The sequence below is a fragment of the Rhinolophus ferrumequinum genome, chromosome 25 (genome assembly GCF_004115265.2).
Source record: "Rhinolophus ferrumequinum isolate MPI-CBG mRhiFer1 chromosome 25, mRhiFer1_v1.p, whole genome shotgun sequence".
NCBI classification, from domain to species: Eukaryota; Metazoa; Chordata; class Mammalia; order Chiroptera; family Rhinolophidae; genus Rhinolophus; species Rhinolophus ferrumequinum.
In genome coordinates, this window is record NC_046308.1 from 7,122,865 (window position 1) to 7,144,625 (window position 21,761).

The 21,761-nt window shown below is 37.9% G+C and overlaps 2 protein-coding genes across 5 annotated transcripts in view; both read right to left on the reverse strand.

Annotated features, from left to right (window-relative positions):
- Positions 1-805: 805 nt before the first annotated feature.
- LOC117017531 (coiled-coil-helix-coiled-coil-helix domain-containing protein 2) lies at positions 806-1,628 on the reverse strand. Its single transcript, XM_033097884.1, has one exon. It carries the CDS (start codon positions 1,586-1,588, stop codon positions 1,118-1,120), a length of 471 nt encoding a protein of 156 aa, XP_032953775.1. The 5' UTR covers positions 1,589-1,628; the 3' UTR covers positions 806-1,117.
- A 4,112-nt stretch (positions 1,629-5,740) lies between these two features.
- The window catches only part of TMEM116 (transmembrane protein 116), a 58,559-nt gene continuing 42,538 nt past the window's right edge, over positions 5,741-21,761 (reverse strand). For 3 of the 4 annotated variants that reach the window (XM_033098318.1, XM_033098316.1, XM_033098319.1), the window contains 7 exons: positions 19,448-19,552; positions 15,525-15,574; positions 14,551-14,634; positions 13,691-13,829; positions 11,849-11,993; positions 11,179-11,252; positions 5,741-10,410 (listed from right to left, as the gene is read on the reverse strand). In XM_033098318.1, the coding sequence (XP_032954209.1) occupies positions 10,204-10,410; positions 11,179-11,252; positions 11,849-11,993; positions 13,691-13,829; positions 14,551-14,634; positions 15,525-15,574; positions 19,448-19,552 (804 nt within the window). In that variant the 3' untranslated portion in view covers positions 5,741-10,203. The remainder of the gene's footprint in view (positions 10,411-11,178; positions 11,253-11,848; positions 11,994-13,690; positions 13,830-14,550; positions 14,635-15,524; positions 15,575-19,447; positions 19,553-21,761) is intronic. The other variant, XM_033098317.1, reaches the window with a different exon arrangement.

The window sequence follows — 21,761 nt, forward strand, 5'->3', positions numbered from 1 at the left end:
GGTGTGGACCAAAAGTCTCACTGAAGTGTTTTCTTTAAAAAAAAAAAAAGCAAGCAATTTTTTTCCATCAGTGAAATTGCTGAACAACGTCAAAACAAGTTGTTACCCTGCTTCTCGACATAAAGCTGTCAAAATGTTGAGCTCTTTTATTACACCCCCATTATATATGTAGCATGGCTCCAGGTGATTAATCTGCAATGGGAAGATGAAGCTTCCATAACCCTCCCCACAAATATGCATACTCCACCACCTTATGTACTGTTATGGAAAAATCATCCTACTTCCAGAGTCTGTTGGGGAGAAAAGGAGCTAAATACTTTGATCGTGACTTTACCTGTGAGATAGATCCTGTGTCTTTGAAACCTGTGACATAATGAACTATATTTACAGACATTTCAAATTCTCAGTTTTTCTTTAATAAGAGGTGGAGGCAATTTTTTCCTTTATTTGTGGGAGACTCTTTCAGTGAGATTTTATTTAAAGGTAAAACTCAAGGCCTACTTTTCACTAGAGTGCCTGAGACATGATTTATATAGCACAAATTTGTAGATGAATTGCTCCAACTTAGGATTTATAGGTAAAGTTACATTCCTATAGAGTTCTTTGTGATGTTGATCACTGAAACGGCAAATTTTTTTAGACAAAATTTGGAGGTTGGGAACCTGGACTTTATTTAAGAGGGTCCAGGTAAAGGACTGAGGCACAAGAATGCTGTAAGGTACCCCTTCTGGAGTACAAAGACCCTTGGAAGCTTGAAGCATTATGTCAAGCATACATTATCTCCTGCTTTCTGAACTGGAATCCCTTTTTTTTTTTTTTTTTTTTTGGAAGAAAATCACTTTATTCTAATTGATTCACAAACAATAACATCACAAAAGCTTGTATAAGGAGGCCACACAAACATTTGCTCAGCCCCAAACTCACTATCATCTCAATTAACTTCTGGACAGTTACAAACACCCTGTCCATTGCAATTCTGTGGCAAGGAAGCCATTAATGCTGGAGGAAAGGTTTAACTGGTGGTTTTATACTTTACACTTTCACTAGCAATTATATTTTTATACTAAATTAACATGGTCATGAGAGATGAGTTTCCGTATCTTCAATTTGAACTTCATTAGGCTAATCCATTTGCAAATTTGCACTGTTTCAGCACCTCACTGAAACCCTCACAAAGTTTCAGGTCACCCTGGTTCTGGGCACACTCCAAAAATTGTTTCATCTCATAGTGGCACGGGCCAAACTGCTGCTGCTGCTGCTGGTATGCCGGCTGGGTTCCCTGAGGCTCCTGGTAAGTGATGTCAGGCCTTGCGGGCTCAGCATTACTTCCTCCACTGAAGCCCCCAGTGATGGCATGACCTAATGTGTGGCCAACAGCAGAGCCCACAGCCACACCAGCTGCAGTGGTTGCCATTTGGGCCATCAGACCTGGCTGCCGGGGTGCCGGAGCAGGTGAGCCAACAGCAAATGGTGGAGCTGCTGCTGGTGGCTGAGCTGCTGGCGCTGGCCTGGGCACAGGTCTCATCTGAGGTGCCCGGCTGGCCGGAGGGGCTATGCGGGAGGTCCGGCTTCGGCTTCCACGCGGCATCGCAGCTGCGCGACCGCTCAGCGTCTACAAGGTAAAGACTCCGGGCTGGAATCCCTTTTTTAGAAAGTTCAGATACAAATACTTTTACAAAGTGGGATACTATCCTATATGCTCCTTTTAGTTTGGACTCCCTCCCTTTAATAACATGCTGGCTTAAAATTTATTTCACTTACCATCTCCTCTTTTACCCCTTTCCCTGGCTGCAGCTCTCCTCACTTTGTTCTTGGCAATCACTGCTAACCTAGTGTACAACTTTTCATAGTCACATAATTTTATATACGACGTGTGATCAAACAATATGGCAAATGCTGCTGCTGAGTGCCATCCAATGGAAAGGCAGGGATCAATACCTGAAGCGGCGTGTTGGACCTTAGTAACAGTGTATGACAAGTTTCAACTTGTTCAGTGCAGTCAGTTGGGTGTGAACTGTGGTTGAGAGAAGGTGTGTTTTAAGGTGTGCCGTAAATTATGGATCACAAACAAAACAATGCATTAACATGAAATGGGCAAACAGTATCATCCTCCATCATGACAACACTCTGTGTCACACATCACTTCTGGTACGGCAATTTCTGTCAACATAAACATTACAGTGTGTCCTCATCCACCTTATTCACCGGATCTGGCACCATGTGACTGCCAGCTCTTCCCCAAAGTCAAAATGACCATGAAAGGTAAACGTTTTGAATCAATTCAAGACATCAAGGCAGTTCATCAACTGATGAATGGATAAATAAAATGTGGAACAGCCATACCACTGGACCATTATTCAGCAATAAAAAGGAAAGTAGGATTAATACATGCTACGGTATGGATGAACCTTGAAAATATTATGCTAAGTGAAAAAAGCCAGTCACAAAAGGTCACATATTGTATAATTCCATCTATATTAAATGTCCAGAAAAGGGAAATCCATAGAGAAAGCTGGGGTGGAAAAAGCTAACAGGAAGAATAGGAAGTGACTACTGACCAGCACAGGTTTCTTTCTGGAGTGATAAAAATGCTCTAACATTAGACTATGGTGATGGATGCATAATGTGTAAATATCCTAAAAAAAACCATTGAGTTTTAAGTTTTAAATGGGTGAATTTTATAGTATGTTAATTATACATCAATAAAACTATTTTACAAAGTAAAAAAAAAATTAAATATAAGGCTAAAGTTCCCTTTTAATTACCAATTTAGTGTATTTATTTCCAGACCTTCTTTTAGGTAGAAAATGTATAGTATTATTTTATATACACAAGTATATATATATATATATATATATATATATATATATATATATATATCTCAAATAGTATCATGCTTTTCCTATAAAAAAGTCATTATGTTTGGATGTGGGTCCATATTATACATTAGCTCTTCAAAGGAAGTGCTGTGGTAGGATATTGGGCGTTATAAATGCTTATTATATATTTGATGTAATTCAAATAAAGCAGCATCAAGATATTTGGGGAAAGGCATTCTGCAAAGGATTTCATGCCTGGGCTTCTATGATGGATTAAATATTCCTGATGACAAGAACTTTGTTATCTTCACTTAAAAAAAAAACCTTTTTGAAAATAAAAATGCATGGGAAAGCGGAAATCCTGGGTTTCAGTCAAAAGGGAACCTATGACGGAAGCAATGATAATAGCTTGTATTTGTATATCACTTTTTACTTTACAAAGCATTGTTACACATCTATTGAATCATCAGAGAAGCTCATAAAGATATTGTTATTTTCACTTTACAAACAAGAAGCCGATGTTCAAAGAGATTAAATGGCAAAAATAACAGAATTTGCAAATAACAAAACTGGGACTTGAATTCGGGTTTTCTAGGTTAAAAAACAATTTATTTTTTACTAAATCTCCATATCACAGTCCATGGAAAAAGTTGATTTACCATAGGATGTAGCATTCTATTTTTTAATGGCTAGAGAAAAAATTTAACTATATAGGAAGAAAGGGAGATTTTCAAAAGGTGGCCACAGCAGTGTAGTTTTTTAAAAATCTCCTCAAATCACTCCATAAAAACAGACAAAGCACTAGGATGGTAAAATTAAAACCTGCAAACAACAAAAATAAGGTGCTATGGCATTTTATAAATCTCAAAGTACAGGTGGATGAGGAAAAACTACTGATGGCTCCAAGACCCGAGTGGTGTGAGTATTCATCAGGGAGTGGGCAGACAGAAGTAACGGGATGCCTATTGGACCTGAAACAGGAAAACCCCGAAGTATCCAACAGATACACTCACTGGAAAGCTGAGTGAGCCAATTTGAAAAAAAAAATCAAAACAAAAAAACCCACCTGAAATTGGGAAGGCTTTTTCACTCTTCAATTTGGGGCAGAAGCTAGGAGCTAAGTGGTCTCTTTTGGATCATACAGCGCTGTGCCAGGGGTAGATTGTGGCAAGAATGTGTCCCAAATCTCCCTACTGGCTTCAGTGAATCTAGTTTCATGTTCACCTGGGATACAGGAGCCTTTCAATTAGTGCCTGGATTTCTCACAAAGGGAACTGTCTATAAATTGTTGATCAATTTGTTTGTGAGGGGACTGAGGGGTCCATGGCTAGCTATTCTGCCCTCTTGCTAATGTCTTCCTGACTATTTATTGCAAAATTCATGATTTTTTCCATCACTGATTGTTACAGTTTTTCAGTGAGCATAAGAAAAGAAAATGCACTTTTTGTAGGGAACAAAATCGTGTGTGTGTATAAAATATCAAGCTTGTTACTATTACATTTTGTGTATACAGTTATGCATTGCTTAATGATGGTGTTACATTCTGAGGTATGTGTCATTAGGTGATTTCATCATTACACAAACATCGTGGAGTGCAGTTACACAAACCTAGATGATCTAGCCTACTACACACCTAGGCTATATGATACAGCTTATTGCTGTATCACCACAAACACATGAGCAATGCATTGCACTACAAGTTTACAGTGGCTACGACATCACTAGGTGATAGGAATTTTTCAGTTCCATTACAATCTTATGTCCGGGACCACCAGCATATTATGCGGTCCGTCATTGACCAAAATGTTGTTATGCAGCCCATGACTACATCCCATTCTTTACTGGAATATTTGTTTAGTTTTTTAAGAACCTGCCTGTTTTCCATAGTTGTTATACAATTTTACATTCCCATCAGCAATTTTCTGAAAGATCCAGTTTCTCTGCACCCTCACTAACGTTTACCATTGTCTCTATATTTTTAATTTTAGCTGTTGTAATTGGTCTGTAGTACTTTCTCATGGGGTCTTAATTTTCATTTCTCTAATGTCTACTAATGTTAAACATCTTTTCATGTGCTTATTTGCCATCCATATATCCTCTTCAGTGAAATGTGTCTTCATGTCTTTTATCCATTTCCGACTTGGACTGTTTGATACTGTTGAGTAATGAGAGCTCTTTATATATTCTAGGTATGAGCCCTTTATCAGATAAGTGGTTTGCAAATATTTTCTTCCAGTCTGTAGCTTGTTTTTTCATCCTCTTAACAGAGTTGTTAACAAAGCAAGAGTTTTTACTTTTGATGAGGTCCAATTTATAGTTTTTCTTTTATGAATTATGCTTTTGGTGTCATGTTTAAGAATTGTTTTACAAAGCCCTAGATCCTGAAGATGTTCTTCTGTTTTCTTCTAAAAGTTTTATATTTCACATTTAAATCTACTACCCATTTTGAGGTGATTTTTATGTAAAGTGTGAGGTTAGGTTGAAGATGATTTTTTTTTTGGTCTATGTATATCCAATTTTCCAGCACCCATTTGTTGAAAACTGTCCTTCCTCCATGCAATTGCATTTGCCCCTTTGTCAAAAATCCACTGGCCATACATGTGTGGGTTCTCTGTTTCTGGGTTCTCTATTCTGTTCACTAATCTATGTGTCTATCCCATCAATTCTACACAGTCTTGCAACTAAAAAGAGTGGGCTTTTTTAACCCACTCTTTTTTAACCCACTCTTTTTAACATGGTTCCCCCCATGTTATTTTTTTCCAAAATTATTTTAACCATTCTAGTTCCTTTGCCTGCTAGAAAATTTATATTAACAATAAATAAATATTTCACAGTGTATAAATATATCAAATCATCAGGTTGTACACTTTAAATATATACAATTTTATTTGTGAATTATATCTCAATGAAGCCAGGGGGGAAAAGTTGAGAAAAAAGACCAAAACCTTGATAGAAAAAGGGGAAAATCCATAAACAGACAATTATTTAAAAATATAAAAATGGTCCCTAACTATGTTTAAACATGTTCAAATTCACTCAAAATTAGAAAAATGCAAATTAAACAACACTGAAATGTCACTTCTCAGCTATCAGTTTGGTGAAAATTAAAATGTATGGCATAGCAACATATTCTGTTGCTTAGACTGTGGGGAAAGAGGCACTGTAATATATTGCTAGTGGGAATGCTGACTGGCAAAACCTTTCTAAACGGGATTCTGACAATATCAAACAAAGCTACATATGCAGTTAGCACTGCCTTCCCATTTTTAGGAATTTGCCTCCAAAAAAATACATACATGCAAAATTATTTGTTGTTGCATTGTGTGTAATTTCAAAACAATGTAAACAACCTAAAGGCCCACACATAGAAGAACGATTGAATAAATTATGGTACACCCACAAAATGGGAGTACTAACACAGCTGTAGAAACAGAATGAGAATGATCTCTACAAACTGATATGGAGTGATTTGTAGGATATACTCGTATCTCTCAGTTTAAAAAGGAAAATGTAAAATATTATGCTACATTTACCTAAGAAAAAAGGGGGTAAAAAAATATATACACATCTCTGCTAATCTGTGCAGAAAGGAATACAGGAAAAACAAACTAAGTACTATTGAGATCCGTGGGTAGAATTGGGTGCAAAGAATGAGGACATGGGAACAGATTAAAGGTTCCAAGAGGTGTACTCTGAATACTTTTTTGTACAGTACTCACTTAGAATCACAGTAACATTTTACAAACCAAAAGGAAATACAAACAGTAATATGTGAGCCTGACTATATTAAAAATGAAAAATATAACCACACTGAATCAGTCTAGAAGAAAAAGTAATAACCTAAATAATTTTTGAAGGCATTATTTTGATCTCATACCGTAAGGCCAAAGACAAAAATAACTGAACACAAATACTGTTCTCCAGTTAGTATATTTGCTTTTCACAGATGCATGGGTTAGTTATTCTAAAAATACTTTACATGTATTACAGGATCGAACAAATAAACAAACACATTGTGAATAACGGGGGGAAAAAGGAAAAGTATTAGAGGTTTGAAATGGGCTGTATGGTACGGAGTAGGAAATGGTGCAAAAGGCACTGGACAGCAGAGGCCCGTGACCCACTCAGGAATCTCAAACCCCTGCTCGGGAACCTTTTGTTTCAATGACTGAAAAGAATAACCGACGACAGGAGGGGAAGGCTGTTCCATGGGGACAAGGACTGAAGGAAGGTGGTTATATTTTCTCTTTTCTCAAGGCCCAATTCTGGGTCATAGTACTGGTGGGGCCTCTGAAAGTTTCCTCTCCTTGGTATACCCCTCTACTCTACTAAGACAGCAGAAGTGCAGCTAAGGAGCACAATACTTTTGTTCTTTGAGGGAGACTGCAAAGTAAGGACACTCCTGAGGAGAGAGCACACAACAGGAATAGGAAAAGACACAGGCAAAAGGCAGGTGTCGTCATGTAATACTCGGGGTGGGAGCAGCTGTCCTTCTGGGATGCAGCACAGCTTGGAGCTTTGGCCAAACAACTGTGTCACAAAGATTTGGATCTCAGGGAAGGCAACTGAGAGACAGACGTCTGGGTCACTAGCTGTTTCACTTGGGCCATGACAATGACAATCCCAGTTAGTTACTTTGCATCCCCCCTGCCCTTTCTTCCATGAAATCAAGTGGTCATAGGTAAGGTTTGGAGTGATTTGTCTTCCAGGGATCCCTAGGTGGGACACTTGAGAATGGGCCCTCCCCATATTAATCTGCATGTCATGTTATTGCTGATAGCAACTATACTTCAATGGATGCACTGTAAGTGGTTATATCTTTATTATGAAATAGTCATGCTTAGGAACCTAGTGATGTTCAGAGAACTGAAAGAAAAAACAGAAAAGGTGGCCTATGTCCTGCTTATACAAGGAAAATGGCATATTATTAATTTGAAGCAAAAGAAAGTATTATTTGTCAAGAACTTGGACATGCCTTTTATTCAGGATAACGGGATACTCAAAGGGTGACCTGGATTCTCTTGTGACTATCAGCACTTGCACAGGGCTAAAGGGAATCCTGACCTTACATGGCACTGTCTTTTACATCAAGCCTATATAAACTTCAAAGAATTTTGAGCATATGATTTACAGCCTATCCTTAAAATCAGGTGAGTTTTGTGCAGCTGGTGGAGATGAACAGAAGGAGCTCTTAACCACTTCACAATTTCAGAGCAGAATAGAACCCTCTTCAGTTCCTATGCCCTGTATGTGGATACTTCCCAAGTATGTAAAAATGTTTTCTGTGGTTGACAATAAACAATTCCAATTAATAATGTTACCAAGACTACACAGATGATAATGGATGCCCATGTCCTAGTCAACAGGAACATAAGGAGCTAAATGTGAAAGCAGAATTTACTGGGTTAGAGATACGGACAGAGAGAAAACGAGTGAAAAATCTCCCCGAATTTGCAGGAAATACTTCAAAATTTTGACTGGTATCTTTGGAGAAGCGTGATGTTGCTCATGTGATTATTGGCCAGTCTCGGGAAGTACCATGGATATGTATTTCTCAGTGGTATCTGCACTGCTATGCATCTTTCTCTCAGGAAGCTATAGCACATTACACAGCCCTCATGGATCATGAGCTTGGCCACAACTTGAGAATGAAGCATGACCACGTGACCTACAATGCCATGGCTAGAACCTCTGTAGTATGCACGAACTTATTACTACAGATATGGGCTTCAGCAACTGCAGCTTCCATTACTTCCACCAGCTGTTACATCAGCACAGAGAGGACTGCCTGTTTCATAAACCTTAGCTCCAAAGCTACTTTGGAAAGTCATACAGTGGGAATAAGAGAATGAATAAAGAAGAAAGTGATTTGGTTGTGGCAGCATCCTTAACTATCAAAACGATTACTATTGTCTGCCCTCATGCGGCTAAAGAAGGGTTCAGATTGTGCATTTGGATCCTGCTGCAAAAATTGCAAATTTTTAAAGGTAACCACACCCTGCTACCTCATTGTGGATGAGTGTGACCTCCAAGAATACTGTAATGGGACCTCCAAGTGTTGCAAACAAATACCTATAAGCAAGATGGCACCTTTGCAAATAACAAGGTTACTGTTACCTGGACCAGTGGTGAGGCCTAGAGAATCAGTGTGTTAAAATCTTTGGAAAGGGCACAAAGGTTGCCTGGGAAAGTGGCTATAATTACGTGAATACCAAGAGGGACAGGTTTGGAAACTGGCAGCGAATCTAAAGGGATTTTTAAGATCTTCAGCAAGTGCAAGGCCAAAGATATAAAATGTGGGAGGCTGCTATGTGAAAACATCCAAAGGCTTCCACTCATTGAAAAACACCAAACCCTCACCCAGTTCCCCATGCAAGACACATGGTGTTGGGGTGCAGTTTTTTTACACCATAGAAGGGATGATAAGGAGTTGAAGGATGGTATCCCAGATTAGATATTCTTACTCATAAATGAGGCTCTGCAGTCTAGAAATCTTTTCTTTCCCCCAAGGTTCAAATTCTACTTATTATTCATTCATTCATTTGTTCATTCATTTATTCTATAAACATATTTAGCAGTTATTGTTAGGTTGAACCATGTAAAATTGATGATATTAGATCACTTTCACCTACATTGGCAAGTTCATATGGTTCAACCTAATTTAATGTACCGGCATTGAAACTTACTTTGGATTTCTGCTTGTAAATGACAATTTAGAGTTTTGATTACTAAAGTTTCCTTTAGTCATGATTTCTCTTAAATCTTATCCTCTGTAACTTCAAAAGATTGGCCTTAATTTTCTAAGTAGGATGGACCCTACTGCCAAGACCTAGAAGAGCACTGACCATATGAGACCAGGGTGTAGTATATCTGAGGATCCCACTTTTTTCATAGTTATTGTCCTTGCTTCTTCTGAGTTTCTAAACCTCTTCAAAGAACAGAAACCCAGAACTTCCTTTGTCCAGCCTCAGAGACAGTAATAGCAATGACAAACTCTGAGCAAATCGTTGCATGCCACCCTACTTCCCCTGCACCATGGAGAGCCTGGAATTGGCATGTAAAAATAACAACCTGGAATTAATTTTGTCTAGAAAAGGCTTACATAAATCTAATATTCATTGAGGTAATATGAGTTTCTCTCTCTTAGATGGAAAATGGCTTCATCTCCCTAAACAAAGACTTTAAGAATCACTAGTGAATCTGAGAATGAAGAGATTCTGCCCAATTCACCAAACAGCTGCTAACCATGGTACTATAATATATTCCCTTTCCTTTGCATAGTTTAGGTGTGGTTAGAAAAGACTTAAGATGTTGTTCTCCAACATTCTTCCCAATCCCTTAGTGTGGAATAACTCTAGTTCCTGGATATTTCAGCATTATAGTTTCAAAGAATGGTGGAGGAGCTGGTAGCAAAAGTAAGGGTAGACTCCAGTGGATCTAGACCCCTGCTATAGAATCTCTTCTGTGAGCATAATAATGGTGTCTGGGTGTCTGCATCACGCCGAGCCTCTTGCTTTAGTTGAAAGAACTTGTACTGTGTCCAGCCATATACTCCACAGTTGAGCAGACCCTGGGATGATGCTGTTAGAGCCTGGAGGAGATGAAGGGTAATGGAGCCCATCCTTCAGGTTTTCAGAGATCCCGGGAATAGTCCCCATTCTCCTGATTTATAAAGCATTGGTATATTTCCTCTAGCTCATACATCAAGAGCTGGTGTCAGTTTTTAATCTTTTTCTAGCTCTTCCTGAACTCACTCTTCACACTGTACCTTGTCATGAATGACTCAGAGTTGGTCATATTTCTTACTATACACACACAAAAGGACAATGACATGGTTTCAATGCCCCTCTTTATCGCCCCATTTCCCAGGTTAGGTTTGAGAAAATTGCCCTATCAGCATAGTTAGCCCAAAAAGCCTTCTTAAATCTGATAAAGGAGGAAAAGAGAGAATCATTCCACCCCTCTACTAGTCCCTCCCCATTCACCTAGAATAGTTATTTAATCCCACTTAATTCATTATAGATGCGAGAGAATCATGTCACTATCAGTGTTTCACAAGAACATTATCTGGTAGATCTTGGTTTTTGTTACTCATTCTTTAAAAAACACATCAATAAAATGAAGTTGACCAGACGTACATATGCTCTGAAATGCATGGCAGCATTTTCATAAAAATATATACCTTATCTGTGAGGAAAATTTCATATTCTTCATAACTAAATATTAATCATACATTGTCTCTTTTGCAGTGTAGAAATAAATACCATGAGGGGAAAAACTGTGCAACTGAGTAATGACAGTGCAAGAGAATAGGCTAAGAAGGTGTGAGAACAGAGATGCTGGATGTTGAAGGTGTTACCTGGAGAATATAGAGGACCATGTGAAGCTTGGTGTCCTGTGGCTTGATCAGCTTTATGACCATCAGAATGACAGCTGTGAAAACACAAAGTATAAATCTTGTTGCCAGTCCTGGCTGCCTGAGCATAAAATTCTTCAGTATATATATCTAAACCCTGTGAGAATGGAAGTTGTAGGCATAATAAAGGCTAGCAGTAAGATTAACCAGTTACAGAAACCACTGGGCCTTGGGTCTCCAACCTTTAGTCCTCATTGATTAAACTTTGCAGATATTAGTGTAGCTATGGTGGCAAGACATACTACAGCAAGATAGTAAGTTACACTTTTTAGCATTTTAGAGTTTACCAAGCTCTTTCATAAACATTATCCAATCTGATCCTCACTACAACTTTATGTAGTAGGAAGGGCAGGTGTTAATATCTCTGAGTTATGTCAGGACATTTCCTCTTAAATCAGGTTGCATCTCATGTCTAATTCTCTTGATTTATAAAACATAAAAAGAAAAAAACGTTACAGAGGTTGAGAAAATCTGGAAATCTGGATGGGACCAACATAAATTTTACAAGCTGGACAGGAATTTGCAGTCATCCTTCTGCGTAAGACCACTTTGCTTGATTGGAACTCAACATGTTCCCTCTTCATTGCCCAGCTCTGTCCCTTAAGATACCCACCTGGGCCCCAGCAGCAAAAGAAAGCCACTGGGTAGTAGCGCACTCGCTGCTCCACGATGTGAATCACTGCCCACTGTTCACTCCCCAGAAAGCCAGTTGATTTCACAAACTTCTTATACAGCATCTGGGCTTGGATGAGTAAGACCTAGACATGGATACAGCAATGAGTAGCCTGCCCAAAGCTTAGTAAAACTTCCCAAGTCTATCCTCCTGTCATTTTAGAGGGATCATTCTTAGGATCTGACAGCAGGAAAGTCCATTCTTCTGTCTTTACTATCTGATTCCAGGCTTCTTCTGAGAGAAAATTATCTTCAGAATGAACTTTTGCTTGACTAGGGAAATGGATCGATATTAGTCAAACTTGTGGTTACCATGTTCAATACAAGAACCTTACATCAGCCCTCAGGCTTTTTTTCTCGCTAAAGCTAACCACAATATATATGAGAAGTTAAAACTAAGATCTAATCAAACTCTTAAAACACTTTATTAGAGATTGTGTTAGAAAATGTTCTATGCTTAATACCCTTAAAATAAATACTTTGGCATTATGGCCGAGCTTCAATTCTCAACTCGAAGCAAAAAAAAAAAATTCTCTTCTTGCGCTTAAATAGAAAATAGATTGGTTTTTCCCTTCCTTTTGGGGGTTATCTTTACAGGGTTTAGCAAATGAAAGAAATATAAATCAGTTCAGAAGTCCAATATGCTTTTTGTGGGGAGTAAATTAGGTAATAATCCTGGTAACAAATCTGATCAAATCTGAAACTTTTCTTTAATTATCCAGATCCAATCTCTAAATTAATAAGTAATTAATTAAGGTTAGCCACGTAGTTTCCTTTCCCCACAGACATAGGAATGAAAAGGAGGCTTGAACTTAAATTTGAAAATATTTGTCTATTAGAATCAGTTCACCATCTGTTGATTTACAAAGAATCAGAAAATGTTAATTCTGAATGCCCACTGACGCCTAGGTTATTCCGAAGAAGAAAACAGGAATCCCCAGGGTGCCAGGCTACCTGTCTCTCTTGTCAATCAGTTCTAAATGTAAACCATCAAAGCCATTTTAATATAAATTAGTCACTATGCACTCTTCACAAAGTTGCTGATTTGAGCTATCTCCATAACTTCTTTTTGAGTTGTCAAAGGAAATTCTACACAATTATATGTGGTTCACATGTGCTAGCTGTGCTAGAAAACAAAACATATTTGTGGGATAAATTTGTTCTGCAGAAAGACAGTTTGTAATCCCTGAAATAGGAAGAAAGGAGAAAATTATACTAAAAAAGTAGATACGGCAAATAAAAAGGCGTATTTGCTTGCTTACTGACTTTGTACTAGGCAGTTACACTAAATAACGTATTGTCTCATTCCATAGTTGATTATTTTCATTGTACATCATTCTGATGAGGTCAAATGAATATTTAATTAACTGCCTGAGCCACTTAGCTCAGTCAGACAGAGCATAAATGCAAATTTATAGCCAACAAAAAAATTGAGCAAAAATTCTTTCATTATTTGGAAAACTAAACCAAAGCACATGTTCTATGTTCCAGAGTGTCACTCTAGATAAAGGATATACTTGACACATACTAGTTTTCTGGTCTGATCTGCCATAAGAATAATTCCCACAAAATGAATACAGGCTCTTTTCTGCACTTATCATTTGATCTTGGAAAGTCTGAAAGACTGAGGTAGTAATTAAACTGTCAGTATCTCCTAGCCACTTTCTTAGTTCTAGGACTGTAGAAAGTGCCTCTCCACCCCATCTTTCCCAGGCCCTGGGAATACTGCCCCATTCCTCCCTACACCCCTTCTTTTCATAAAGGTAGTAAGGTGGCACCATACCAAAATGGTGAGGAGGCTGAGTAGAAAGCTGGCCAGGAAAATGGCGAGCCCATAAAAATAAAGCGTGTTGCAGATGGATGTGTTGGCAGAAGGCAGGAGTTCAGCCATGGCTGATGGTGGTGAGTATATCAGGATACACCTAGGAAGAGAACCAATGGACAAGAGTATTGCTACAGATATAAGACTAGAGAGAGGCCTATCAGTGCACTAAAGGAGTATGGGGTGGCCAGATGGCTCAGTTGGTTAGAGCACGAGCTCTGAACAACAGGGTTGCCTGTTCGATTCCCACATGGGCCAGTGAGCTGCGCCCTCCACAACTAGACTGAAGACAAATGAGCTGCCACTGAGCTTCCTGAGGGGCAGCCGGATGGCCCAGTTGGTTAGAGTGCGAGCCATGAACAACAAGGTTGCCGGTTCAATTCCTGCATGGGATGGTGGGCTGTGCCCCCTGCAACTAAAGATTGAAAACAGCAACTGGACTTGGAGCTGAGCTGCGCCCTCTACAACCAGATTGAAGGATAACAACTTGGAGCTGATGGGCCCTGGAGAAACACACTGTTCCCCAGTATTCCCCAATAAGATTTATTTTAAAAAAGGTAAGGAGTATGCAATTTTACTTATCATTTTGCTAACCCTTGCCCATAACACCTTGTTCCTTCTCATAGACACATTATCTTCTAGTCACTTTGCATTATATTTCTACTTAAGTATTTTCAGCCTTGACTATACTGTGTTCCACAGCCCATTTCTAATACAAGCACCTTGGCCAGAATGTACATAGAAAGTTTTCTTCCATCTCTCTTTATAGGAAAGAATAGGTGTAGTCCACCATGAAAATGAGAGATTTGGTCCTTACTTACCTGTGGCTCTGGCTGAAGTTGCGGAAGCATTCGCTGGCATTTCCCAGACAGAACACAGGTATCATCAATAGTAAAGGTATCAGGCTGGGAGGAAAAAAACGTATCACCCTAATATTCATACTTTTTCATGCCCTTTTCATTTGCAAAATATTATCTTGTTCTCCTCCCACCTCCATCACCCCTCCACTCTCCACCAATACTACACATGTAATTTCTTCAAGAAAAATACCTCAAAAACCTTAAGTATAACTTCTTTTCCAGTTCCCGGGAAGTGGAGTAAGGAATACATTCTATACGAAGGGTAATGAAACCCTAACAGTTTCATAGAGAGTCTCTGGGGGTTGTGTGGTCAGATAAAAATCTAAGTGGGTCGAAGTGGAAGAAAAAAATCTAACAAGAAGCTCTGTGCTCGCTCAGTCTGTTTTACTTCCCATGGTGACCAGGAATAACTTCATTGTCATCAGACCCTTCCTGGGAACTTTTCCAAAGCATACTTTTAAATAACTAATTATTTATCCAGAGGAAAAGATCCAGGAATAAAAGTTACAAAATCTAAAATCAATTCTGATGTGACCACTTAGGTGAAATCCAGACCCTTTAGAGGCTTAAAATTTTTAAGAGTTTGTAACACCCAATGTTATAAAGGTGGATGAGATCTTAAAAGGCACCCAATACAACTCTTTATGATATATTAAAAGGAATTGGAGGAGTCCAAAGATTTAAAGGCAAATATTGGTTGACGGTCACAAAGTTGATGACAGAATTGGGGCTAAAACCCAAATCTGTAACTTCAAACTGCCTGTCTTTCTATCTGAGAGAATGGAACCAATGATCACATATTTGTTGTTTCCTACTCAGTCTCCACGAGGACCTACGCATGACAGACTCAAAGGGCACTGTTCCCCTATTTGTTCCCACCTAGAATCCAGAATAATAAGTCTACACTTTGCTAGGAAGGAAAGCAAAAATCTTACCTTGACAAAATGATGACTATTTGACCAACTCGACAAGTATTATCTATAACCTATGAAAAGAATAAACGTGAGTATTGTCTTAGGATATTGCCAATCATATTATAGTAAATACCAGGTCATCATTTACCACTTGACAGAACAAAAAATTCCCAAGAACCAGCTTGCTTAGTTAAGCAATACTTGCTATAAAATTCAATGAAATAGACAGTTCCTTAGCATTGGAGGTTAAGATAATTTTATTTGTATTACTATATTCTAAAAAGTAACAATAGCTACAGAGAGAACCTGCAGGAAGTAGCTTAATATAAAACTGGGATACCAGAAAAAATTCTGTTATGAAGAAAGGCAAATAGGAATTTACACAAGTTTAATCCTCTTTTACATCCCGGAGGTGTGGGCTTTTTAGACCTTACGGGTGGAGTGAAAGTATATGTACGTATAAGATGACCAGCACAAAGCATAATAGGCCAGGGTTAGTACATAATAAGGGCAGGGACAAATAAGCCTTTTGGATTATAAGTCCTTCAAGACCTGTTAGATTCTAAAAGAATATTTCAAAAATATCCAGTTGTGTTAGACACTGTAAAACAACTTACACAAGAGTGGTCCCTAACCACCAGAAATTTATGATGAAAGATTTTGAACAGAACACCTTAAAAAGATAAGAGAATAGAAAACAAGGGGTTTGTTTTTTGTTTTCTATTTTATGGAAGAGAACATCTGGAATGGCATTGTTAGGGATCAATAAGCATTAAGTGATAAATTAAACAATAATCAGAAATGGGTACTTTATTTTCCTTAAGAACTTTGAATCAAGAACAGCAAATAACGGGGTGCCCAGATGGCTCAGTTGGTTAGAGCGCAAGCTCTGAACAACAGGGTTGCCGGTTCGATTCCCACATGGGATGGTGGGCTGCGCCCCTTGCAACTAAAGATTGAAAATGGCAACTGGACTTGGAGCTGAGCTGCGCCCTCCACAACTAGATTGAAGGACAATGACTTGGAGCTGATGGGCCCTGGAGAAACACACTGCTCCCCAATATTACCCAATAAAATTTTAAAAAGCGAATGATTTCAAGTAGGATAGTCAGTGCTGACTTTAGGTAAAACGGGAAATACGTAAAATTAGTCTCTGATGACCTCTCTCATCCACGTTCCTCCTCCTCTTTTTATTCTATCCTCTATCCATCAGGTGGCTATCCTGTGTTTAATTCTTGTTCTTACTTGGCTGTCAATGAATCTCTGGTAAAAAGCTTATTGATAAAAGTTTGGGGCAGAAGTCCTGCTAGAGTATTTAAAAGAGGACTCAAAAATGAAAAAATGAAAAAAAGAAAATAACTTCACGGCTCCGAGTATAAAGTATGACAGAATAATAGGCAGTGGGGTTAAACTTTTGGCTACAGTTTATCTTCTTGGAATTAGTGTCACAGCATGTGTTATATAAAGAAAAGTACAGTATGTGCCTTTGTATGCATAGAAAGCCATAGAATACCACATGTAACAGTTAATCTAATGTCTCTCCCTCCCTTTTCTTCAAAGATTAGTTTTCCTGCCAGGAGCCTAGGCCTTGGAAAAATACTCCCCCACTTTGTCCCCATCCGTGGCTTCCGGTCTCATCATGGCAACTTCTTCAGGGAATGATTCTGTGACTGAATAACATCTCCCAAATTCCAGTCAGTCTCTTAGTTTGTGAGTGAACAAAGGAATAAAAACTCGACATACTACCCCTACAAGGCTGTTGAACTTTTTAGACATTCATCTGCCTGAAGGGAGGGAAATGAACTGTTTCTTTGTAGTAGTATCTTCCAGCTCTAGAATTCTAGGATTATGCAGACAAACATGTACAAGGATATATAGCCATAGATCATTTCTAAATTGTACGGAGCTTAGAAACTATACAAGTTTAAAATATGGAAGAGAAATTATAAGTGTTGAATCCCCTAAGGTAAACAGGAGAAAATGGCGCCAGAATATAGTCCTGTGCTGTTCAATACAATGTAGTTAAATTAAAATTAAGATAAAATAGAATAAAAAATTCAGTTGCTCAATTACACCAGCCACATTTAAAATGCTCAATAGCTGCATATGGTTAGTGGCTACTGAACTGGACAAAACACAAAATATTTTGATCACTGCGAAAATTCTATTGAACAGTGCTTGTATAGACTTCAATAATTAAGGATGCTGCATAAGGGGGTCTCTTTATGTTATTTTTTCAATGCTTTCCCCACTGTCCTTTCTCCTTACAGCAAAAAAACAAAAAGTTTTAAAAGCATTCTGTGCCTCTGCTCTTCTCTAACAGTGTGTATCTAGAACAAGCCTAGAAAAAAGTAATTCTTCTCTTAAGAAGAAAAGACTATCTTCTTAAGAAGTCAGTCAGATTAGGACTTAAGAGTATCATAGCATTTTAGAGCTGGAAGAGACATTAAAGATCACATAAACCAACACATCATTTTATGATGAAAAATTGAGGCCCAAGAAAGAGAGATGATGTGCCCAAGATCATATAGGAGATCAATGACAGAACTGGGTCTAAAAATACAGATCTCCTGATTTGCTTCAAATACTCTTTTCACAATGCTCTAGTACCGCTTATTCATTCAAGAACTATTTATTGAGTTTCATCATGTGCATGAAAATATACCACTTTCATCTGTTCTAGAACTAATCTGTAGGCTCTAGAGGAAGGTATATTGGGAGGCCTTCCAGATTCCTTTACTCCATGGTGCCCTTAAAAAAAATTCCCTTTCGAAAACCCACAACAGAATGGAAACTGCAGAAATAAGGAGACTGGAACACTTAGTAAAATATGTACAATAAGATTAAAATATAAAGACATTTAAATAAATTAAAATTGCTAACATCATAAAAATGTCTTCTGCCAAGACCACTTAGTGATATACTGAAAGAATCAGAAATAAAGAAACAAAGTGTACTATACAATGGAACAGTATTGAGCAATAAAAAGGAATGAATTATTTACACATGCTACAATAGATGAACTTCAAAAGCATTATGCTAAGTGAAATAAACCAGACACAAGATATTATGTATTGTATGATTCCATCTATATGAAATGTCCAGAAAAGGAAAATCTATAGAGACAAAGTAGAATAGTTCCTGCCCAGTGCAGAGGGTGGGAAGGGGATTAATAGTAAATGGGCATGAAGGATTTTACTGGGGTAAAGAAAATATTCTGAAACTGTTTTATGATGATGATTATACAACCTGGTAAGTTTACTTTAAAAACCATTGAACTGGACACTTGAAATAGGTGAATTATGTGTTATGTAAAATATAAATATACAAAGAAAAGAATCCAGATGTACTGAACCTAGTGTTCTCCTCTCTTTTATAATTGTAATGGTAGACAGTGCCTAAAACTCTTTATGAACCAAAGAAGGGAAGACAACTGCTCCCTGCATTAATCTTGTTTTCTGATTACCACACATTAATTCCTCTGCCCTCCTGCAAACCAGGAGTATCTGTTATCCACACATACTGAAGAAATACAGCAGAGCAGAACAAACACTCTCCCTTTCCAGTACCCATAGTTCAAATCCCATGTTAGCAAACCGAGCACTTTCCCTGAATTTCTCCAAGATCTTTGTCTTTAGCAACAATGATGTATTGGCATGGAGCCAGGAAGGACTACTTCCCTTACTGAGTAGACCCAAGCAGGAATGACAGTACTGTAAATAACATTTCCTATAATCAACGCCCCCCCCCTTTTTTTTTTGGTGGCTGAGAGAAGAGGAAATCATGTCAACAGAATGGAAACTCAGTGAAAACATGGTTTTTCTTTTACTAACCTCCATGAATTCACCTAGCCAGTGCTGAGTGCTTGCACTGTTTATTACAGACAAATGGATTTGTTTTAGCATTCTTACCATTCTTAACCATTAGCTCTGAATAAAACTTACCAGGGGAAATGTGCTCTGTCCACTCTGGTTGTGTTTCATCCTCAGCTCTTTGTACAGATACCAGATGTAATTGACAGTGTAGAGAAATGAGGAAATGTAGAATATCTAGGTGAAAACAAAACAACCCATCATAACTGCCCCACTATGACTTCCTTCAATTTATTCCATTATTTTCTACTATAAGAATCCTACTGGGAAACATCATCAAAATGGCGGCATGAGGTCCTGCCAACTGTCAAAATATCATTTAGATCATTGAGATCCCTCATTTACATTTTAATTCAGTCACCCTGGACTTTTTTGTTAGAGAAAAATTTTGCTTCTCCGTTTAGTTCTAGCGATGAAAGTAGGGACTTGAAGACATTGCAATTTGAGCGTATTAACATAAATGAATTCCTCATTTGTACCTGCCATCTATGAGAGATTTTCAAATATACTAGTATATCTTTATTTTCTATGATGATTTGAAAGATGCCTATTTTAACAATATCAGGATTATAACAAATGCAATCTCCTTGATTATCCTTGCCCACTGGGGGGGGGAAAAAAGAATCCTACCTATTGGTCTATTAGTAACTTACCACCTGGTATCCATAGCACATAAAATGTGGGAATTCTATCCAGGACTACCTAAAACATGTCCCAGCTTCCTTATTTTATCCTTTTGTCTGTTCAGAGAAACCAGAGCGTAATCCAACTCCTCTCACCTAAGTTCTACTTTTATGAAGATGTCATAGAATCTTTTCTATTTTATTTTTTAATTGAAAAGGCCATACGGATTTCCATTTCTAATAATGATAGCTTAGGCTATATGAACCAAACTTTCCATTCAAAAGAACTTAACATGCTAGATGCTATTGACATTTTCTGTTTACCACTGGTTTTCAGTAATTTGATTATGATGTGCCTTTGTGTATTTTCTGCATGTTTCTTTTTTTTTTTTTGAGATATTATAAAATATAATTGTTTTTATTTTTAAATTTAACTTTATTTACCATCAACTACAGTTGACATTCAATATTATATTAGTTTCAGGTGTACAGCACAGTGGTTATCTGCATGTTTCTGATGCTTGGTTTTGTTAAGTTTCTTGTATATGATGGTTTATATTTGAATCAAATTTGGAAAAATTTTGGTTATTATTTCTTCAAACATATTTTGTTTCTGTTTTGACTTCCCATGGTTTTTAAATCTTTAAAAGCATCAAAGAACTGACAAGATAGCAAGAATCCAGCAGGACAAAATCTAAGGGAAGGAATTTCTGCTTCGATCTTGTATGAAATAACAGGAATAGAATTTGCTGTTCAGTCTTAAAAACTAAACATTGGACAAAATATATAAAAATACTATTTGTGAACAAGTTTTCAAACACTGAATAACAATCAGTGTAGAACAGTAATCCCTGAAAAAAGAACAACAAACAGGTTGAGCCTATCAAGTGCCCCAGCTCACTGGCTGAAAAAAGTGAGTGCAGTGATGGGGAATCCAAACAGAGACAGGCCTTGGTGAGTTGAGAAGACAGAGTTCAGAGTTTGGGGAGGGCAAGGCAACTAAAATTTATGAAGCAGATTATCAGAGAGGAGGGAGCCACATAAAGACATAGTGCTCTGGAGATTTGCAGAGGTACCCTCAAGTCTTTGATTAACTACTGATCTATGTATATGGAGAGAAAACCCAGAAGACCAGAAAAAGAACCACCAGAAAGGAGTAGTTGGAACAATCTCCAATGGAATCCCCAAAGGAATAGTTTGTGTTCCCATTAGCCAGAGTGGAAAGAATTCCTAATACAGGTGAAAGAATGACAGCCCTGTAGAATAATAATAAGAGTACTGCCTCACTAATGGGACCAAATTAGCTGTATATGGAAGACTGTCCTAATCAAAGCTTAAAAGCACGCTTGTGAGAATAAGCAAGCCTTTAAAGGATCAAATAGATTGAGTTAACTACATCCAAAACAAAACCCTCAAATTAAAAAATATATATATATATGTTACATATGTTACGTGTTATATATGTTATATATGTTACATATATATATATTTTAATTTCAGGGTTTTGTTTTGTATAATATATATATATATATATATACACATATTGGTGCAAAAGTAATTGCAATTTAAAAGATGAAAAATAATTGCAGGGGCCGGCCCCGTGGCTCAGGCGGTTGGAGCTCCATGCTCCTAACTCCGAAGGCTGCCGGTTCGATTCCCACATGGGCCAGTGGGCTCTCAACCACAAGGCTGCCGGTTCAACTCCTCGATTCCCGCATGGGATGGTGGGCCCCGCCCCCTGCAATTAAGATTGAATATGGCAC